General features: G+C 43.2%; 1 protein-coding gene across 2 annotated transcripts in view; it reads right to left on the bottom strand.

Annotated features, from left to right (window-relative positions):
- Positions 1-23598, bottom strand: part of FAF1 (Fas associated factor 1) — a 427555-nt gene that overhangs the window by 264014 nt on the left and 139943 nt on the right. For both annotated transcript variants that reach the window (XM_044001590.1, XM_044001591.1), the window contains exons 5-6: positions 20640-20731; positions 18611-18699 (exon numbers count right to left, since the gene is read on the bottom strand). In XM_044001590.1, coding sequence (XP_043857525.1) covers positions 18611-18699; positions 20640-20731 — 181 coding nt within the window. The remainder of the gene's footprint in view (positions 1-18610; positions 18700-20639; positions 20732-23598) is intronic.

Raw genomic sequence — 23598 nt, 5'->3', positions numbered from 1 at the left:
AAAGATGCTGGAGTGGTTTGCCATTTTCTTCTTCAGCTCATTTTCCAGATGAGGAAACAAGAAACAGGTTAAGTGACTTGCCCAAGGTCAGGTGTCAGAGACTAGATTTGAACTCAGGTTTTCCTGACTCCAGGCCCATTGCTCTACCTACTGTGCCACCGATCTGTCCTCCTCAACTGTACAATGGGGATAAATAGCAGCACCTGCCTCCCAGGGCTGTTGTGAGGCTCCAATGGGACAGCATCTGTAAAGTGCTTGGCACAGTGCCTGGCACTGCTTGTTGGCTTTCTCTTTCCCTTCCCTCTGTGGGGCCACAGCTGTTTGCTTATGGTCTTATCTGCAATTAGACTGGGAGCTCCTCCAGAACAGGACAGATCTTTTGCCTTCTTTGTATCCCCAGTGCTTGGTGCAGTGCATGGAACATAGTAGGTGCTTATCACTGCTTGTTGACTGGCTTCATGAGGCTCCTGAGGTGTCCTTTTCTCCATGGCTTAGGTTTTCTGGTTCACCTTGTTTGTTTTAATGATGGCGACGACAACAATGGTGATGGTAGTGGTGGTGATAATAGCTAGCATTTATGCAGTACTTTAAGGCCTGAGAAGTGTTTTATGATGAGGAAACTGAAGCAAATAGGAGTTAAGTGACTTGCCTAGGGTCACACAGCTAGTAAGTGTCAAGTGTCTGAGGCCAGATCTGAACTCAGGTCCTCCTGAATCCAGGGCTGGTGCTTTATCTACTGTGCCACCTAGCTGCCCCTCTTCCTTTTATTTTTTAAAGAGATGTTTCATTCCATATAATAAGCTGAAGAAATGAACCAACCACTAAGCATTCAAACATTTCACTGTGTGCAGGTCCCCTGGGCAGGGTTCTGCTTGCTTGCTTGCTTGCTTGCAGGGGATCTTCCTGCCAGCAGGGGACAGAGAGACACCATTTCATCAGGCTGGGGCTGGCCTCTCCTCACCTGCAGGGGACAAAGAGAAGCCATGCTCTCCTGCTTTCTATCTACTTCTGGCCTGCCCTTTCTGCAGGGAAAGCCCACCACCCTGAGGACAAAACCCTAGTGCTGCTTATTACTTACCCTCTTGACTTCCACACGCCCACTCAGTGATCCCCTCCACATAAATGCTCCAGAGGGTTGGGAGACATGATATAAACCTCCCCACCCCACACTACTGTTCTCCATCCCTTTTAGCCACCCTCTTAGCCCCTTGACCCCTTGACCCCTTGCCCCCATGAAGCAATCTGTCCACTCCTTCCAACTGCTGGCTGTCATGGAGACTGGACTTGCTCCTGACCACCCTGTCACTCATTCCTCTCACTCACTTTACTCTTCACTCTCCTTCACTCCCCATATTTCATCAGGTAGGAAGACTTGTCAGTTTCCCCAGTACCCTGCCTGCCCCCACCCTGGTGCAGGCCTTTACCACCGCACCCCTGGTGACTACTGCAGGAAGTACAGGTGGGTCTCCAAGTGATCCTCCTCAATCTCAGACCTGACCATGTGACCCACCACAAACTCCTCTCCCAGGATCAAATACAAGATCTTGTTTGGCATCCGAAGCCCTCACCACCCGGTCACTTCCTACCTCTCCAGTCTTCTCATCCCTCACATCCCACCACACCCTTTTCAGCCCAGAGGCCCAGGCCCCCAGCTGCTGCTCATCCATCTCCAGACCCCGAGCACTCTCCCTGACTCCCCCCCAGACTCGGATGCTCTCCTTCCTCCTGCCTCCTGACTTCCTTCACGGCCCAGGTAAAAATCCCCCCTTCTCCAGGAAGCCTTTCTTAATGCTACGCAACGGCTGGGCCTTCTCTCTGTCAACTTGCTTCCATTGGTGCTGCCTACGAATGATTTGTAGAGTTGTTTGAATGTTTTCTCCCTCTTTAGATGCTGGGCTCTTTTGCCTTTCTCTATAACGAGATGGCTCAGCATGGTGCCTGGTTCAAAGGAGGCACTTGATAAATACCTATTGGGATTCCTGGCTGACTCTAGAAGCCACTTAAAATAGGACTCTACCAGGGAGTTATCCTTGATTCTTCTTTCCCACTGAAGAAGGAAGAGGGAGGAAGATAAGGGAGTTTCAGGGCTTTAAGATTGCAAAGTGCTTATAAATATGATCTCATTTTATCCTCAAAACGGGAGGTGGTATTATAATACTCCCCATCATATAGAGGAGGATCCTGAGGCAGACAGGGGTTAAGTGACTTGTCCAAGGTCAAACAGCACATAAGTGCCTGAGGTCAGATCTGAATTGAACAATGTCCTTCCACAGCGTTTGTCTGGATACCCCTACTGCACTTATTTATTACCACATAATGTAGTTATATCTCTTGCCTCCACCCTCATCTGTGAGCTATGAAGTACCAAACACAGTGTGAAGGGAAGGGGAAATGAAGAGGGGGAGGCAAGGGAAAAAACATTTACTAAGTGACTACTGTGTGTCAGGCACTGTATAAGCTTTTTGTTAATATTACATCATTTGATCCTAATAATACTTGCTAGCATTTATTAAGTACCTTGTTTATGTCAGGCATCATGCTATGGTCTTTACAAACATCATCTTATGTGATTCTCACAATGACCCTGGGATTTAGGGGCTTTTATTTTCCCCTTTTTTCAGTTGAGAAAACGGGGGCAGAAAAAAACTGAAATAACTTGCCCAGGGTTACAGAGCTAGGAGTAACTCAGGCTAGATCTGAACTCAGGTCTTTCTGATTCTAGGCCCAGCATCTTCACTGTGCTGCCTAAATGCCTGTGTTTTTTGGATAGTTAAATAACAATGACTGAAGTGGTCCCCATCCATCCATCCATCCATCATCACCATCATTATTAGCTATCACCCATGTTTCTAGAGCTTTTTAAGTTTTAAAAGGGCTTTTCTCATAGCCACCTTGGGAAATATCTCAAAGCTTTTTAAACTGTGGGTCGTGACCCCATGTGGGGTAACTGAATGTGGGGCTTGCGAAAAATTTGGCAGTAGTAAAAGGTTACGTATACCTGTTTGACATACTTATATACCAGGGGTCACATAAAATTTTCTCAGGAGAGAAGGGGTCATGAGTGGAAAAAGTTTTAAAAGCCCTGAAATATATCATCCTACCTTGTTCTCCCCATTTTAAGGATAAGGAAATGTAAGCTCAGTGAGATAAATGAAGCACCTTCCTCCAGGTCATATAACTAGCAAAGTGTCAGAGCAGGGCCTGAAACTCATTTCTTGTGACTTCAGAACCTTCAGTGCCAGAGGCTGCGGGAGATACCACGATAATGAATACACAGTCTGTGCCCTCCTGCAGCTCACAATTTGGCACCTATAAAAATAATGTGACCAATCTCATCAAAAAACCCTTACAGGACCTATCCTGTTAAAGGGAATTCTTTATTATAGACTTTGGACCAATTAGCAAACTGAATCGCTAAATAAAGCCTATTCAGAGTTGGTCTACTACATACATACTCAGAAAGCCATCTGATGGATAAATGTTTTCGTAGCATATAGAGTACTAAACTTTTCTTTTCTTTTCGAAAATAAATAGTTCAAGGGGCAGCTAGGTGGTGCGGTGGACAGAGCACCAGCCCTGGAATCAGGAGGACCTGGGTTCAAATCCAGGCCTCTGACACTAGCTGTATGACTCTGGGCAAGTCACTTAATCCTGACTGCCTCCTTGTCAAAAACAAACAAACAAAAAAAGAAAAAAGAAAGAAAAGCAGTGATTTGGGGTCAAGGCTAATCTGAGAAATGGCTCCAGAAAGTCAGCAAGACTCAAACCCACCAACAGTGATACCTGAGGAAAGCCACAGATTCAATGCTTCTCTTTCAAAAGGCCTTGTCTTCAGGGAACATAGCAGCGCGTCACCTGGAAGAGTGGAGAGAGCTCAACCCTGCAAATGTGATCTTTTTAGAACTGCATGGTAAACCGTTTCAGACTAATTTAAAACTGCCCTGATGATTCCTTCCTCCTACATAGTCTGCTCTCTGCGTTTCCCTGAGGCTACTTCATCTTTGGCCTACTGGTCTGACTGTTCCACAGTCTTCTCTGCTGGATCTTTACCCCTATCTCTACCCTGGGCAGGTTCCCCAAGACTCAGTCCTAGGCCCTCTTTTCTTATCTCTCTATACTCCCTCTCTTTCCATGGGTTGAATTCTTATCTTTTTTTTTTCTTTTTTTAGTGAGGAAGTTGGGGCCAAGTGACTTGCCCAGGGCCACACAGCCAGCAAGTGCTAAGTGTCTGAGGCCGAACCTGAACTGAGGCACTCCTGACTCCAGGGCCGGCACTCCATCCACTGCGCCATCCAGCTGCCCCTTGAATTTGAATTCTTATCTTAATGAAGGTGCTACTCAGATATATAGAGATGTGTATGTGTGTAGATATATAGATATATATATCTATCACATTATTTACATATTTTATGGTTAAACATTAATTTTAAAAGCTCTATTTGCATATACATCTAAATAGGCCTATACCTATAGCAATATTCATTGAGCTACCTCTAAATTTATGCCATCTGAAACTCAACATATCCAGGAGGGAACACAGCATCTTTCTCCCAAAATACATCCCTCTTCCAAACTTCCTGCTTACTTGGCACCACTGACCTTGCAGTCACCCAACCTGGATGTCAACCCCAACTCCTTCCCTCTTGCTTTTGTGGCATATCCTATCAAATGCAAACTCCTGCCTACCTTCACAACATTTCTAGCATTCAACCCTTTCTCACTATTTACACAGCCACTGCCTTGGTACGGGCCCTTCTTTACTCCTCCCTAGACCACAACAACAGTCTCCTGATTGGCCTATATGCCTTCATTCTCCTTCCTATTCCATTCTCCAACAGGTGCCCAAGTGCAGATGTGACCATGTCACTCCTTACTGTACATTCTTCTAAGATCAAATATAACCCCTCTGTTTGGCTTTAATGACCTTTACCACACAGCTGCAACCTAGCTTTCCAGCCTCACAGCATAGCAGCCTCGTCTCCATACTCTGTGATCCAGGAAAACCTGAATTCTCACTGCTCTTCCCTCATGGTATGCCATGTTCTAGCTCGACACTCCACCTCCTGTTCCCATATTTTTTAACTGGCAAACCCCCAAGCCTGGCTGCCCCTCCCTCCCACCTCCCAACCCAAAGAATAGCTGTCTTCCTTCAGGTCCACATGAGGGGCCTTCTTGATCCACCCCCTCGCCAGTGAATACTTCTGTTCCCTAGGCTACAGTTCTCCGTGTACTTGCTACCTCTGCTGGAGAAGACGACCGTTTCATTCTTTGGCTCTCAGTCGCCAGCACAATGTGTGCCGCCACCTAGAAGGCAACTGCGGGAAAAACAAGTGGTCCCTCCACTCTACAGTTCAGCCAAGCTAGAAGGCTCTGTGTTCTGCCATCTCCCATCTCTATACCTTTGTACTGCTTTCTCTCCTCTTTCTGGAAGGGGGACCCCTCAGTTTCCACCTCAAAGAATGTCTCTCCTGAGGGAACAGAAGTTCTTTGCAGGCAGGGTTTGGGGTTGGTTTCCGCCCCCCCTCCCTTGTGTCTCCAATACCAAAGCATAGGGCTTAGCAAATGGGGGGGGGGGGGGCAATGAAGAGACGCTTATTGATGGACTGCAGGCCCCAGAGTCCATCACTTGGTGTCTCCCCTGGCTGGCATTCAATAATGGTATGTTCAGGAACTTAACCTTCTCTCCTCCAGGTAAGTAATGAAACTAGTCTTCAACCATCAAGTTTTTGAGGCATTTTCTTGTCCTTTCCACGTCTTTCTGAACGTCGTCGTCCAGGCTCTGAAAGCTTCTCATGCCAGTGTGTTGACAGATCCTGTTTCTAGATCTAGGATCTGGCAGCTCTTCCTGTTTCTAGGCTGCTGTGAGAAAAATATGTCTTTTCCTCACCCACTTGGGGGGTAATTAGTAAGGTGCCTGGCTGCTGATTTTAGCACATAAAATATTTTTAAAGTATTGTGGAAATGCTTTAGATTGCCACAAATTCTAGTGGTAGGAATAGAAGAGGGGCAGGCACTGCAGTGGAATGGAAAAGGTAGAGAATTCCAAGTATGGGGGATGCCAGTGAAAATGCCCAGTCTAGAGATGGCATGGTTTCATTCAAGGAACAACCAGGAAGACAGTATCATTGGGATAAAGAATAAATGACGGGTGTAAGGTAGGGAAAGGGGACAGAAGATAATCTGGATTAATGAAAAGAATATAGGACTTAAGAGCCAAAAGACCTGGGTTCAAATCCATCTCTGCCATTTATTCTCTATGTGACTATAAGTCACTTACTTTCCCTGTCTCAGTTTCCTCATCTGGAAAATGAGATTTAACTTTCCCTGATGTATACAAGGCACATGGAGTTATGGAAAGAGAAAGACTTGGTATCAGGAAACCTGGTTTCAAAATTCCCAACACTGGCTCTTACTGGCTGTTTGATCTCAGATAAATGTCTTCCCCTCTCTTAGCCTCAGTTTCCTTTTCTATAAAATGAAGGCAGAAATATTTGTATTATCCATCTCCCAGGAGAGTTTTAAGGAAAGCATCAGGTTTGTGTAGGGGAAAGGAAAGAGTATGTATAGAGTGCCCTCTACAAATAGTACCTCAATCGATCTTCACAATAATCCTGTGAGATAGATGCTGCTATTGACCCCACTTATAGCTGAGGAAACTGAGGCAAATAAGAGATAAGTGACTTCCCCAGGCTCCCACACCCCCGGGAATCACCCTTACTCTGACACTCAGTTCTTGATGAGGGAAGCTCCAGCTAAGAAATGAGGAAAGGAAAGGAGAACAGAGAAGGCATCTGAGCGCTTCAGGAACATTCTCTCACTTGATTCTCGTGACAACTGACCAGTTATCCCCATCTGACAGTCAAGGAAACAGAGACCGAGTTAGGTTAAGGGCCTTTCCCAAAGTCACACCAACAGTAAGTGTCTGAAGCTGGATCTGAACTCAGGTCTTCACTCTGGGCTACCCAGCTGGCAGGATCTGATCCCCAAACATAGCACATTCTCCTTCATACTGCACAGACACAATAATCAATTTGGAATGACCTGGCCAACTCATTTCTAGATGTATAATCAAAGGCAAATCTCTTATCCTGTCTGAACCTCGGTCTCCTCCTCTATAAAATCCAAAAATGATTATGATAAAGCGCTCTTTAAGCTGTGAAGGACAAACCTAACTGTGATCTCTTTTGTTTGGGACAAAAGGCTTGGAGGAAGTGGAGCTGCATCGTAGAAGGGGAGGAGAGCCCTCTTGTGGTTGTCTGGGCAGCAGGAACAAAACCCTCAGGAATAAAAGGGTTTGGGCAAGGAGAGAAGCTGGACAAACCCAAGTGTGGATCTAGCAGAGCTATCTCCTGTGTCCCCCTCCTTTACCTCTGCCACCCCTTCCCATTCTCCTCGATTGTCCCCATTGCTGTGCCTGGAGTCTTCTCAACCCGCCCCCATCCCTCTCAGGGACACTCAGGGCTGCCGGCCTCACCCTCTCCTCCTCATGAACCTATAGTGGCTCTAGACCAGAGGCCAGGCCCCTTTATTTGGCAGCTCCCTCACAGCCTCACCCATATCTCTGTGCCCAGATAGAGATGGTGCCCTCACTCTCTGCTCCGGAGCTGAGGTTGCTGTGGCCCCAGTCAAAGCCAGCCCCTCCCTCCCCCCTCACCTCCAGCAGAGCGCCTCCACAGCCATCACCCCCTCTAGTCGATAATGTCTCCCCATCCACTGCACATACAGACATGCCCCAGGAGCCCCCTCAAGTGACTCCCTGAGAGCTTTCCCCTTTTCAGGAAAATTCCCAGAAAACCTAGTGGTGACTCCTTGGTGTCAGCTCCTCTTTTCTGCTCATGGCAAGACTTTTGTGAAATATTTCCTACTGCTTTACCCGCTGAAACTGCTCCTAAGTGCCTTCAAGGGTATGGAAGGGCTCAGGATTCAATGTTATCCACTGCTTATGAATAAATGTCGAAATCCAAGTGAGGGAAGGGGAATAAGCATTTAGTTAGGACCTACTAAATGCCCAACACTGTGCTAGTCTCTACAAACGTCTAACTTGAAATGCACAACAACCCTGTGAGGAAGGTACTGTTATTATCCCCCTCTTAAAGATGAGAAAACTAAGGCAGAATGGAGTTAAGTGACTTGCCCACAGTCACACAGTTAATTAAGTGTCTGAGATAGGATTTGAACTTGGGTCTTCCTGAATCCAGGCTCAGCATTCTGTGCACTCCGGCACCCCCTAGTTGCCCTTCGGACCACTACACTACGCTTGGAGCTCAGTAGCAGTTCATTTGTTTCAGTTGCATTCAACATTTTGTGACCTTATTTGGGGTTTTCTTGGCAAAGATACTGTAGTGGTTTGTTATTTCTTTCTCCAGCTCATTTTTTTTTTGTTGTTGTTGTTGTTTGTTTTTTTTTAAGTGAGGCAATTGGGGTTAAGTGACTTGCCCAGGGTCACACAGCCAGTAAGTGTTAATTGTCTGAGGCCGGATTTGAACTCAGGTACTCCTGACTCCAGGGCCGGTGCTCTAGCCACTGCGCCACCTAGCTGCCCCTCCAGCTCATTTTTTACAGATGAGTAAACTGAGACAAACAGGATTAAATGACTTGCCCAGGGTCATACAACTTGTAAGCATCTGAGGCTGAATTTGAACTTGTGAAGGGACTTCTTGATTTGAAGCCCAGGGCGCTATTCATTGCACCACCTGGCTGCCTGGAGCTAAGTAAATATTTGTTATGGAGCTTAGTAAATAAATATGGCTAGATGGGCAACAGTGGGATATAAACCTGTTGGTGACATGCTCTTCTTCAGATACAAGCTGAACTCAAGGGGCTAAGAGGTTTTTCTTCAGCCCTAAGATCACGGATTCTGAAGTTACCCCAAATGAGCGTCTGAGCACCCCCTCAAAAGCTGCTCCTCCTTTTTTGTAAGTGCAATCGCCAGACATCCAAGCTGAGGCTGGGCCTGACCTTTTGCCTTACCTCCCCATTCAAGTACCAAGTCACGCCCCAAGAGGCACCAGTTCCCTGGGAAAAGAGAGCCGGGAAGACCTGGGCACCACTGGGTTTCTGAAACCTCTTTACCACCACAGGACACTGGGTCCCTTGTAGAAGAGAGGTTCTGTCAGCGGGAGTTCCTCACATCAGTGAAGTCACAGGTCCAGATCCAAATCTGAGGACAATGCAAGCAAATGCCTCACAGGATCACTGGAGGGCCACACGTGTTTCATTGGGAGCTCTGCAAACCTTCCAGCCTCCAGCCCAGGGTAAGCAGAGACTGCTCAAAGTCCTGAAAGCAGAAGCACACCCTCCCCAGAGTGAGATCACAGATATGATGGGCATGGAGCAGAGGAAGGCATGCACACCCAAGGAAACCCCTCTCAACTGATCCAAAGAAAGCACATGGGGAGAAAAGGTGAATTTAATGACGTGTACAGGTAAGGGGGTTCAATGGAGAGGTCCTTAGGCTTGGAGTCAGGAAGACCTGAATTCCAGTCTGGTTGCAGGCCATAGAGTGACTGATGAGGAGTAATATTTAATTAGACCAAATTGTAAAGAGCATTGAAAGATAGAGGAGGTCTGAGCCTAGGAGTGACTGAGCAGCACTGTAGTTCCTTGAATAGGGTAGTGACATGGTCAGACCTGACCTTTGTAAGGAACGACTTGGAAGGTCAGAAGGAGGTAGCTGCTGTTCTGAGACAGGAGTGGAGCCCAACCCCACAGTCACCCTGACACAGATCCAGTCCCAGGAAGACCTCACCAGAGAAGGAAACCCCCAGAGCCTCTGAATCAGCTGAAGTGCCAGTGTCATTTGGAACTAAGCTCACAGTCTGGTGAGAGGGCTGAGCCCTGGGCAGGGGGGAGACTACAGGGGTCTATGCTGGTGCTGAGGCAGAACTTGGGTTTTTTACCCCTGCTGGGAACCAGGAGGTAGGCTTGAGTAGCAGTGGCCCAGGTGGGGGAGGGGCACAGGCTCATCAGAGCTGACAACTACAACACACAAAGCCAGTTGATTAGCAAGTTGGTCTGGGGTCATCTAGAACCAGGGAACAGGCCAGGTGAGTGAAGAACCTGATTCTCCTTAAATCATACCACCTGGGACTTCTGAAGCTTGGGATACTGCAGCCTGGAAACAGTGCCCCACTTTAAGAAGCTAAAAGCCAAGTAAAAGAAAGGCAAGATGAGCAAACAGAGAAAGGTGAGGACCATAGAAAGTTTCTTCAGTAACAAGGAAGACCAAGGGGCACCCTCAGAGGAAGATGTCAATGTCAGGGCTCCTATATCTAAAGCTTCCAAGAAAAATATGAATTGGTCTCAGGCCATAGAGGTGCTCAGAAAGGACTTTGAAGATAAAGTTAGAGAGGTAGAGGAAAAAATGGAAAGAGAAATGAGGGTGATGCAGGAAAAGACATGAGAAAAAAGTCAACAGCTTGAAAAGTCAAATTGGCCAAATGGAAAAGGAGGTTACAAAAGCTCTCTGATGAAAATAATTGCCTAAGAATTAGGATTGAACAAATGGAAGCTAGTGACTTTATGAGAAACCAAGACACAATAAAGCAAATCCAACTTAATAAAAAAAAAAAAAAAAGAGGGCAATGTGAAATATCTTCTGGGAAAAATTGCTGACCTGGAAAATAGGTCTAGGAGAAATAACTTGAAAATTCTTGGTCTACCTGAAAACCACGATCAAGGAAAGAGCTTAGACGTTATCTTCCAAGAAATTGTCGGGGAAAATTGCCCTGATATTCTAGAAACAGAAGATAAAATAGAAATTGAAAGAATCCACCAATCACCTCTTGCAAGAGATCCCAAAAGGAAAACTCCTAGGAATATTATAGCCAAATTCCAGAGCTCTCAGGTCAAGGAGAAAATATTGCCAGCTGCCAAAAAGAAAGAATTCAAGTACTGTGGAGCCCCAGTCAGAATAGCACAAGATCTAGCAGCTTCTACATTAAAGGACCAGAGGGCATGGAATATGATATTCCAGAGGGCAAAAGAATTGGGATTACAAGCAAGAATCACCTACCCAGCAAAACTGAGCATAATCTTTCAGAGGAAAAAGTGGGACTTCAATGAAAAAAGAAGACTTTCAGGTATTTGTGATGAAAAGACCTGAACTGAATGGCAAATTTGACTTTCAAATACAAGACCCTAGAGAACCATAAAAATTTGGAGTTGGGGGACATACTTGGGGTTTTGCAGTGAGTGACTGTCTTGTGTCTGAGGTCGGGTTTTGGCTGGGATCCCTCTGGGTCCAGGGTGGATGCTTTGTCCACTCTGTCACCTAGCTGCCCCATGATAACATCTTTAGGGTTAAATTGAGGGGTATGGGGAATGTACTGGGGGAGGGGGAAGGGCAGAGGTGAAATCCTACATGAAAGAAACAGGAAAAGGCTTATGGAGTGGTGGAAGAGATGGGAGAGGAGCAGGGCAGTAAATGAATTTTACACTCTTCAGAAAAGGCTCAAAGAACTCATCAGAGTTGCCTCAAGGAGGGATTAACACACACATACCCAACTGGATGGAGTAATCTAATCTGGGGAGTGAATGAGCCTAACACTCATCAGAAGTGGCTCAAAGACCTCAATCTCATCAGAATTGGCTCAAGAAGGGAATAACATACACACTCAATTGGGTGGAGTAATCTCTCTAACCCTGCAGGAAAATAGGAGGGAAAGGGGATAGAGAGGGGCAAAAGAAGGAAGGGCAGATTGGGGGAGGGGACAGACAGAAGCAAATCCCTTTTGAAGAGGGATAGGATGAAAGAAGATGGATAATAGAATGAATATCATGGGGAAGGAAACAGGATGGAAGGGAAACAGTTAACAATAGTAATCATGAAAAAGAGAAAGGGTGGGGGGGGAATTGTACAAAAAATATTTATAGCAACTCTTTGTGGTGGCTAAGAATTGAGAACCAAGGAAATGTCCATCAATTGAGGAATGATGGAAGAAGCTGTGCTATATGATTGCGGTGGAATGGTCTTGAGCTATAGGAAATGACAAACGGAATGATCCCAGAAAAACCTGGAAAGACTAATGAATATAGTGAAGTGAGCAGAGCTGGGAGGACACTGTGCACAGTAAGCAGGCAGTTTTCAGAAGAAGAACTCAAAGCTATCTATAAGTCACATGAATAAATACCCTAAATCATTACTGATCAGAGAAATGCAAATTAAAACAATTCTGAGGTACTGCCTCACACTTATTAAAAATGCCAAATGCTAGAGGGGATGAGGGAAAAGAAGTATACTAATAAACCATTGAAGTTGTGAACTGGTCTAACCATTCTGGAGAGTAACTTGGAACTATGCCCAAAAAGCTAAAAAACTGTATGTACCTTTTGACCCAGCAATATCACTACTAGGTCTGTGCCCTAAAGGATCAAAGGAAAAACAACCTATAGATATGAAAATATTTATAGCAGCTCTTTTTGTGGTGGCAAAGAATCCATGGGGGAATGACTGAAAAAATTGTAGCATAAGATTGTGATGGAGTACTATTGTGGCATAAAAAATGATGACAAAGGTAGTTTCAGAAAAAAAACAAACAAACAGAACAAGACTTATATGAACTGAAGCAAAGTGAAATGAGAAGAACAGGGAGATCATTGTGGCCAGTAACAGCAATGTTGTGATGATGTGAATTGTAGAAGACTTAGCTACTCTCATCAATACAATGATCCAAAGGACTCATGTTGAAAAAATACTATCCACCTCCAGAGAACTACTGATGAAAACACTGAGTGCAAATTGATTATTATAATTTTGATATAAGTGATAAATAATTTTCTTGCATTTTTGGTGATATGGCTAATATGAAAATAGTTTTATATTATTTCACATGTATATCATTTTGTTTGCCTTTGCAATGGGTGGGGGAGAGTTAGAAGGGAGGGAAGGAGAGCATTTGGAACTCAAAATTTAAAAAGAAAAACCTGCAAAAAAAAAAATTATAAATTGGGGGTGGGGTGGGATGGGAAGAATGTCCAACAGGTAGCTGATGATCAGAAATTGAAGCTTAGGAGAGACACTGAAAACACACACACACACACACACACACACACACACACACACACACATACTCCTGGCAATTATGTCTATGTTAATTAATAACTACATGGGATAAAATATTGATAAAGTAAAATGGTAGCTAATGAAGTTACCAAGTATGAGACTAGAGAAGAAAAGAGGGCCCAGGACGGGGCTTTAGCAGACGCCTACTAAGTTGATGAGTCAGCAAAAGAGACTGAGAAGTAGTGACCAAACAGGTTAGGAAGAAAATCCAGAGAGGAGGAAATATGTAAAAGGAGAGGTTGTAAATGCAGCAGAGAGATTAAGAAGGATGAAGACTGGAGAGAAAAAAATCAGATTGGGCAATTAAGAGATTATTGAGGGGGCAGCTAGGTGGCACAGTGGATAAAGCTCTGGCCCTGGATTCAGGAGGAGGACCTGAGTTCAAAGCGAGCCTCAGACACTTGACACTTGCTAGCTGTGTGACCCTGGGCAAGTCACTTAACCCTCATTGCCCCAGAGAGAGAGAGAGAGAGATTGAGATTATTGATAACTTTGGGGAAAACAGGTTCTGCTGAATGAGGAAGCTGACATCTGGATGGCAGAGGGCCAAGAAAAGAACAAGAGACCAACAAGTTCTCCAAGGTCACTGTCTGCTCCCTCACAGCCTAACAAGAGCAGCTCTGTGCAAGGTGAAGAGGGCTTTGTTCATTCACTCTAAGCTTACACACCTCACTGGATTCTAGGTCTGAAACTTATTAGCTTCAGGACTTGAGGAAGCTCTTTCCCTTCTCTAAGACTCCATTTCCTGCACTTCACTGATACGAAGGGCTGCACACTGAGCCAACATTCCTTCTGCCTTTTTAAATTATAAGGTCAGTTTCATATAAAGCTATTGAACTCAATCCCCAAGGGCCCCCTAGTGGCTGTGAAATCTCCCAAAGCCAATTCTTCTCATAGTCATACCTTGTTTGAATCAGAAACCTACATGACAATCAGAAAACATTTTTCGCAAACAGCACATAAAGAATGTCTGCTTTGTAAAAAGAATGTGTTCTTTCAGCAGATTAATGATCCACAAAGTTGAATCCCACAAGGAATCCACAGCATAGGAGAGCTATGGTTAAGGACAAATGGAATCATGGAGAGGACATAGAGATTTTGAGCAGAAAGTCACTGCCAAACCAGATACTTCCCACGCGGTCTTACCACCTCCAGGAGATGCCCCAGTCCTCATACTCTAGGGGGTAATTTGAAAGAGCCTTGCCCACCCTGATGAATCTCCCTCTCAGGCAGATGGGATTCTAAGGCTGGACGGCATCTGAGAGAGCATTTCATTCAGATGAAGAAACTGAGTCCAGGGGCAAAGGGAGTGTTTTCCCAAAGGTCAAACAGTGAATTAGGGACAGAACTTGGAAAAGAACCCAAAATCTCCCTCAGTCACTCCAGAAAAGCCCACTCTTAAACCTCAGATAAGCCAGCAAAATAAAGCACAGCTTATAAAAAAATCCAGAGCTGAGAAGAGGAAAGGTATATATGACCTGTTGTACTATACTCTCCTACATTAAGGACATTTTCCTTCCAACTTGGGTAAATGAATGCATGAAAAGCATTTACTAAAATGATGACCGCATAAGACTGACCACCAGGGATGCAGATAAAGAAGAGAGACAAACCTTGTCCCTAAGGAGCTCACATTCTAATGGGGAAGACAGCTCATATAATGAAATGGAGGCTGGGGAGGGTGCTTTGGTGTGAAGCATGAGTGGAGTCAGAGAGCAGGAGCTTGACCAATCTTTCCTGGAATAGCAGTATTGATGGGCAAACAATGGACTAAGTATGGTATGAAGACAGAATGGCGAGTGAGCTGCAGTATGGTAGGTTTAAGTAGGGATACAAATGTCATGGCTCAGGAATCCTAAGCCCATGGACAGCCCCAAGTTGGTTATATCTTGCTCATTACAATGAAATGTCATTACCAGTATCAGGACATTATATAGTATAATTATATCTATACAATATGATACTTTTTTTTCTATAAAACTCAGGAAGTGAATGTACTAAGCTTATTCAGTCTTTTGTCCTAAAAAGAATCTCTTCTTTGTGAAATAAACAGAATACGGGACAGGGACAGTAACTAGGTATATAGGTTTATTATTACAGGAAACTTATATAGAGACTCTTTTGGTGATAAATAATTAATGGATACACAAGTAGAGTAAACTACTTCCATAAAATACAAAAAAAGAGGTTGGATATTTCTTCTTATACATGCTTTACAAAAATAATTAACACAAGTGTTACAGGTAAACTATATATCTGGGCAGCAAAATTGCCCTGAAGATGCTTTCAAATGTTAAATCAACATTAATATTTTTTCAATTATATTTAATATTCAATAAGTGACTTCGTATTATATCCTCAAGAAAGAAGAGAGTAAGAAAAATGGAACTGGGTGAGAAGTAATGTCAGCTATGTCATTAAATGAGGGTAACAAGGGTTGAAGTCAACAAGCAGCAGTGCAAATAAGCAAAATGAAGAGTTAAAAATGAACAGTAAGTATGTATGTGTGTGTATACACACATACATACATATATGTTTGTGTTTGTATGTATATATTATTTATTTTTATATGTGTGTATAAATATAATAATTTTTGATGGCTCCCATTCCATGAAATTCACACTGAAAATATAAAATGGATAACATACATCACCCAAAAAGCAATTCTATGAGATAAGATGGGAAGACAGAGTGTCTGAAGAGAACAATTAAATAATGTTTGTAAAGTGCTTAGCAAAGTGCATTTAATAAAGGCTTATTCCATTCTAATACAATGAACAGTTCCTGAGTTTAGAAGGAAATTGTCTTAAAATGTGCTTTTGCTTGTGCCTCTCACATCAGACAAGAAACTTCCAGGAACTATTACTAGTTTTGCTTTTTTCCTTCTGTGATTCCACCCGTAAAAAATAAGCATCATGAATGTTTGGTAGACCTTGACCCACTCGTGAGTCTCTATTCCCTTGGCACTCAAAGACCCCAGGGCCTGGTGCTACCCTTCCCCTCCTGCTTTATCTTCCACCTTTCCCTATCAGACACTCTGTGTTCCATCCAAATGGAGCCACCTGACCCCTCCCCCACAGACCTCCTCACACTGTCCCAGGTCCCTTCCTTACCTCCTACTTTACTATGCCTGTAATCAATTCCACTAATACCCTTCTCTATCTACTGAAATTCTCTGCATCCTCTTAAGGTACAACTCAAAGCCATTTCCTCTTGGACAGAGCTTCTTAAACTTTTTCCACTCAGGACCCCTTTTCACCAAAGAAATTTTTGTGCAACTCTGGGCATAAAGGTATGTAAAATAGGCATACATTACCTTTTACCGTTACCAAATTTTTCACAACACCCACATTGTTAGGTGACCCCATATAGGGTTGTGACCCCCAGTTTAAGAAGCTAGGCTCTCTAAAACCACTGCTCCCCCCTGAAGTTGCTATTGCTCTGTCTTCTCTTTCCTAGCCTTTGCCTGGCACCTGAGTCTGGTGTTCACTTGGCTCTGGAGCTATGTTACTATGTGTTACTATGAGCTCCATGCAGGCAGGGATCAAGCTGAACAGGGCCAAGTACACAGTAAGTGTTTAATAAGTGTTCACTAAATGGGAATGAATCTATGAACTGCTCCAGATGAAGCGGAACATGGCTTTGTCACGATCGCTCACTGTGGCACCCAGGGAGGAGCACTCAGACTGAGGGCATTATCAGATGGCAAGGAACCTTTCCTAGGCCTAAGTAGAAATGGATGAATCCCTTTAATTTCACTCCTGGAACCCAGTAGTTCATACTCTTTCGTGTTCTCTGTCTAATTTTAATTAGATGGACTGTATGTGGGATGCCAGGGATTCCATCCTTAACTAACTCACCAAGGAATGAAAGTTCTAGCTGACAGGCCATAGCCTTCCTTGTGGAAGGTCGTTCTGGCTTGATGGCTCAATCAATACTGACAGAAACACCTGAGAAGTAATAGCACCACAAGACTGATTGGAAACAGTAGGTGATAGCAAGCCCTTAGATTACCACAGCACTTTCAGCTTCACCAAGCAGTCTCTTCCCCACCACTCTGGGATGCAGCTGTCTGATTTACTGGACCAAATGAAATGGGGGTCGAAGCAGGCTCCAAAGCCTTCTGAGTGGAAAGCCTCAGGATGCCACCTCTGGCTCAGCAATGGAGGGTAAGCCATGGTTGGGATCTAGAAACTAAAGCCTTTCCAAATCGCCCTTCACACTGTTGATTACTTTGTCTCTAGTTGGTGTGTGTATGGATGTCTGCATGTGGTCTCCCCCATAGATTGTGAGCTTCTTGCAGGAAAGGATGGATGGTCTTTGGGCCTTTCTTTATGTCTCCAGCCCGTAGTACAGAGACTGGCACTTAAACAATGTTTGTTGACTTGACTATCACATTGAGGAGGCAGCGTGGAGCAGAGCAGTGTTTTCTTTCCTGAAGGCTGCGTACTGACTTAGACAAAAACAAATTCACATGATCGAGATTGTGTTATTATTTATTTTATTAACCATTTCTCAATTATATTTTCATCTGGTCCTGGCCACACTCCATCAGCTCTATACTTCTGGCATGGAGGAAAGAGGATCAGCCTTGAACTTGGGAAGCCTGGGTTTGAATCCTGCCTCAGATATTCATGAGGCTGTGTGAGCCTGGACAGATCACTTAAATAAGCCTGGAGAGACAGAGTCAATGCCCTACCTCCCTCAGAGCTGTTATAAGGAAGCACTTTGTACACATGAAAACAATTGATAAATGTGAGGTATTGTTCTTTTGCTAATTGTCCTACTATCTCAACGTTATTACAGCACAAACACTGGCCACAGGGTCCAGAGCCCAACACACTGAAAAAACAGCAACAAAAAGGCACAGAAACAGCCCAGATTGTAGAGTCCTCAAAACATGGGACTTCATGCTACAGTTGAAGAAACTGAGGCCTAGGGAGAAGTGCCTGCCTAGGGTCACAAGCTAGTGAACCCCACCCTCTAATTGTAGCCAGGTCTCAGTCCCCCAGCCCCTTCTCAAAGTGACTAAGGTTTTTCATGGGCACAAAATCAAAAGACGTACCAAGAAAAACATCAGGAATAAAATAATGATGACAACAATATTGATAGCATTATTATTATTGACAGTGGTAACTATCACAGCACACAGTCCTGCCCAGGGCCTTGTTCTGGGAAGAGTGCTCTTGACACAAAGGATGGTTACAGTACTGTGGCTATCTCAGAGGCCCAAGCATTGATCTGTGAGCCAAGCCATTTCAGGCTGTCAGGAGTCAAGCAATGATATATTTGCTTTAGTTGAACTAAATACAATCCCATAAGCAGGACCTGTGAAGTGAGTCTTTCTATTCTAAGGAAAAAGAACATTCAAGGAAAAGGAAAATTCTAGCCCTAAGGACTGTTAATCGATGAGTGATTTGGTGATGATTTCTGTTTTCATTCTGAAGTTCAAATGCAATATAAACTAAACCAGAATTCTGAAATGGAGACACCCCATTAGATAGCAAAACCTTTCAATTCATGCTCCCATGGAAATGAGGACCTTACCCAGCATGACTCGAGGAAGGTGGTGGCAAGTCGGGTGTGAGCACATAAAGACTGTTGTTTTTTGGCAAGTGTAGAGTTTTTAAGACCGTCTGAAAAAAAAGAAAAAACCATGACTGTTTCTGGGCACTGCCAGCATTTTAGAAGCTGTCATTTTGGCTGTAGCTATACTGTACTATTTTCATAAAGTTGGCATATATTTCCATTTAATTCAATTCAACAAATATTTACTCAGCACCTACCAAGTGAGAGGCCTTGCGCTGCCTGCTGTGGGGAAAACAGATAGCCTGACTCCTCCTAGACAGAAGCATCCCAAGAACAGGCAGGGAGCAGGCATTAGTTGTGTTCAAGCATAATTCTCTGAACCAACGGAGACCAAGTAAATACTCATGGAAACAGACATCACAGCACTGGTCCCCCCAAAGCTCACAATCTAACAGAAGAGGAAAATGGCAGGACCTTTCGAGCAATATGGGGTTGAGCCCTAAGAAGCCCACTCGGCTTGAAGGTACCTTGAGGTCACTTTGGCCAACACTGAGAAGCTTGGGAACTTAGCTTAGTTTATACTAAAGATCTAGTCTCCGAGTTACTGGGCCCTGGGGTTAAAGGACTTGCTGTGGATCACATGACCAGCAAGTGGCAGAGGCAGGACCTAAACCAGGTATTTTATTTCTTTCTTTCTTTCTTTTTTTTTTTTTTGCGGGGCAATGAGGGTTAAGTGACTTGCCCATCTCACCTTCCTTTTCTGAGCTTTGTACACAGGGGGCGCCTCTAAGCCAAAACCTACTTCTCTACTCATTGCAGAAAATCAGTCTCTCTGAGCTATAAGGGAATTGGGGAATCTAAACTCCATAGGGCTGATGGATGACACAGTTTCCAAAAAGGCACAGGGTATGAGTGAAGCATGCGCACAATTCCCACCTTTTTCTATGTCATTCATGATCCTTTGGGAGCCATGTTTCTAACTGAACTGACGCTCCAAGAGTCTGCTGATACTGTGACACAGTGTGACTAACTCTATTCCAACCCTCTTATCATGCTTGGCCATGTAATAGAGACAACAAAAGGCTCAAGGGCTACACAAGCAGAGAACCAGCCATGGCTAGGAAGGCCCCACAGGGTAGATCACCACTTTTAAAGACTGAGTCTGGTCCTCAAAGCATAATGGTTTGGGTCCACATTCTTTCACTAAACAGCTACGTTACCCATGGAAAATTGTTCCACTCTCAAGCTTCCATTTCTTTCTCTAGGAAATCAGAGGTATGGACACCATGACTTCCAAGTCACTTAAAAACAGCATTCTAAATTTTCTCAAGGAAAAAATAAGAGCATTGGGTTTTGACGTGGTGGTGTGCTTTGTATTTCATGTTTATATAGATACTTAATTTTACTCAAGCCATCTTCTGCTTTAATTTTATATTTCTATGTATATTTGCACACATAGAGGAAGTGAGGGGGCAAAGGAAGGGAAGAGGCAGAGGGAACATAATTGAATTTATAACTGCCTTTGGAAGACAAAAGAAAATGTATTAATTGGGGAGAAAATAAAAATTGATGTGGAATGCAAATTCCTAGATAACACACAGTCTTTTTCATTTTTGTCTTTATACCCCCAGCAGCCAGCACAAAGCCTATGGAATAGTAGAGTTTAACAAATGTCTGCTGACATGAATTCAATCAGATATAACTTCCATTCTCACTGCTGCCACTGACTAGCTGCCCCTTCCCCTCTAGGGGTCTCAGTCACCTCATTTGTAAAAATAAAGGTTACTACTGGAGAGGATCGCTAAGGTTCCTTCTAACTCTTATATCCCATGAGTTTATGAAACTGAAAAAGAATGTGGCCAAGAAACTTGAATTATATGAAAAACATTTCTTTCATTACTGAATACTCGTGAATAAAACACTTCAGTTTCTTAACACTTTCAACACTTGTAAAATTTGGTCATGATGTTTGTAAAAAACCTACTCACTGCCTACTGCTTCATCAACAGGCAATATTCTTTGATTTCTATAAAGTAAGGAAACTTACACTGTCTTCTACATCTCCAGTCTTCCAGCCTTTTAATAGCATTTTAGATACAGGAATCTGGAGTTCATTTTCTAGAATCTGTTTGATCTCTCCTGTCAAGAAAAGAAAAACCAAATATTAATCAGATAACATGATACTCAACATTTTTCCATAACATCATGGCTCCAGGAATCCATTACTATGGGGGGAAAAAAAGTCATTTACAGAACATCCACTTTGATCTACTTTTAGAATAATAGATTTTACCGGAGGGTGATGTACTCTCAGAAAAACATTTAGGTGATGTTTTAAAGAGGAAAAAGCCTTTATTTCGATCAATCTTTCTGAGATAGGCTGTGTCTGCCCTAACCATGCCCTCTCCAACTACCTAGTATCCTTTCCTTTCTGCCCAGATCCTTTTTGGGAATGCCCTCATATCTACAATCTTCATCGTCTAGAACCTTGGAAACTAAAAACTTCCAGGTTCCCTACTAATTAACATGCCTCTGTCTATGAGATCAAAGATAGGGAATCTAACCCCATCCTATCAAACATCTGGCTCTCTTAGCTTCTCCAAGCTGCCATGATTCACAGAGCGTTGACAGACCCCAGGATCCCACCTAATAAACTCAAACAGACTAGGATGAATAGCTTCTGGCAAGATTATTGTAGACTTCTTTCAAACCTAGTCTGAAGAGCATCAGGCCCAAGGCTCTTCAGCAACATCCCTAATTGTAGCCTCTCTTTGCCCTTCTATAAACAGCTGTGGGGGTGTTTACAACTGTCTAGATTTCAGATGAGTACTGTTCTTGTTTTAGATGCGAAAGCTGTTGCATCCTTACTTGTTGCCCCTGCCTCTCCTTCCATGATTTAATCATGGATTTACTTTTAATTTATGTTTATTGATATCTTTTGGTTTTTGAACATCTAGATTTCTTCCTGTACTTCAATCCCACCCAACCCATCACAAGTTATCCCTTATTACAAATTTTTAAAAGAAAAAAAAATCAAGAAAACAAATCAAAATATTGAAAAAAGTCTGAAATTATATGCAATTCAATACAGCTACAGACCACCTCAACATCTGTAAAGGCAGGGCAGAAGGTGTTTCCTCATATCTCTTCTTTGAGGTCAAACTTCAACAGTCATTACAAATCCTACTCTATGTTAGGCACTTTCGTAGGCAGTAGAGATTAGATAGATACATAGATACATAGATAGATGATAGATGATTGATAGATAGATATTTAAATTTTTTCCATATAAATATTTTATTATTTTCCAGTTACATTTAGAGATAGTTTTCAGCATTTGTTTTTATTAGATTTCTAGTTACAAATTTTTCTCCCTCCCTTCCCTCCCTCCCCCCTCCCCAAGACAGCAAGTAATCTGATATAGGTTTTATATATGTACAATCACATTAAATATATTTCTGCATTAGTCATGTTATAAGAGAAGAATCAGAGAAAAAAGGGAAAACCTCAGAAAAGAAAAACAATAACAAAAACAATAGAAATAGTATGGTTCCATCTGCATCTAGATTCCACAGTTCTTTTTTTTTCTGGATTTGGAGAGCATTTTCCATCATGAGTCCTTTGGAACTATCTTGGACCACTGTATTGCTGAGAAGAATCAAGTCTATCACAGTTGATCAACACATAATGTTGTTGATACTGTGTACAATGTTCTCCTGGTTCTGCTCATCTCACTCATCATCAGTTCATGCAGGTCCTTCCAGGTTGAAGATATATATATTTTTTAAAAGAGTCCTTATTTTCAAAAAGCTTATATTATTGAATATACTCTCTACTTAAGAGTGATAGTTATGGTTCTTCTTTGCCTATATATACCTTTAGTTGCTTTCTTCCCATATTGCTATTGCTCACACTTATAGAAAGGGTGGGTAAAAAGGCCACCCTTGCTTTATTCCTGTATTTATTGGGAGAGCTTCAAATATGTGTCCATTGCATATGATGCTTGCTTTTCATTTTACAAACATTTGTAATATATATAAAGCAGATACCTCTCTGCCTATTTACTCTGTAGGATTTGTATCATAAATGAGTGCTGTATCTTGTCAGTGACTTTTTTTTCTACTTCTAATGAGAAAATAACGTGGTTTGGATACTTCTAGGGGTTTTCCTGTTGTTTTTTGTGGGTTTTTTTTGATGAGGCAATTGCGGTTAAGTGATTTACTTGCCCAGGGTCACACAGCTAGTAAATGTTAAGTGTCTGAGGCCAGATTTGAACTCAGGTCCTCCTGACTCCAGGGCCAGTGCTCTACCCACTGCGCCACCACCAAACAATTAATGGGATCTTGGGCTTGGTTACGAGTGGCACAGCTTCCAGGAATGAAGAGGTGATTAGACCCATGGCACTCTGACCTTTTTTATTGTGTTCCATTCAGTCCATCCTGGTCTAATAAAGATTTTGATAAAACCCAAGAGTAGGGGCCAAGGCAGATGGAATTGGAGGCCCCCAAATCTCCTTCCAAAACCATGAACTTCCCTAAGATTCTGTTTACTCACTTAAAAAATACAGAGATCATGCCCTGTGTTTACAAACACAGGCTAATGCCAATGAGTTTGTATACTTCCTTATCATTTATTTCATTTCCTAGGGACTGAGCAAGCTCTCCTCTCTAGGTCTTCATCAGAGGACTGCTCCTATTCTTAGTCTCCTTTCCCTGACTTTTTATTCAAATTATGCCCACTGCCCCCTGGCTGTCCCCCAAGGCTCTGTCTCAGGCCACTTCCCTTCTTCTTCTTCTCTACTATTTTGCTTGACTTCATCAACTCCAATGGACTCAATTATGATCTCTATGAAGATGGCTCCCAGAACTATTTATCAGGCCATAATCTTTCTTCTTTGAACTCTAGCCCTATACTGTATCTCAAACTGGATCTCCCATAGGTATTTCAAAATCAACATGTCTGAAATTGAACTCCTTTCCCCCCAATACTTCCTGATTTTTCAATTT

This window comes from Dromiciops gliroides, chromosome 4 (genome assembly GCF_019393635.1).
Source record: "Dromiciops gliroides isolate mDroGli1 chromosome 4, mDroGli1.pri, whole genome shotgun sequence".
In the NCBI taxonomy this organism is placed as follows: Eukaryota; Metazoa; Chordata; class Mammalia; order Microbiotheria; family Microbiotheriidae; genus Dromiciops; species Dromiciops gliroides.
Note: the sequence above shows the minus strand (reverse complement) of the source record. Positions and strands in the feature narration are given on the sequence as shown.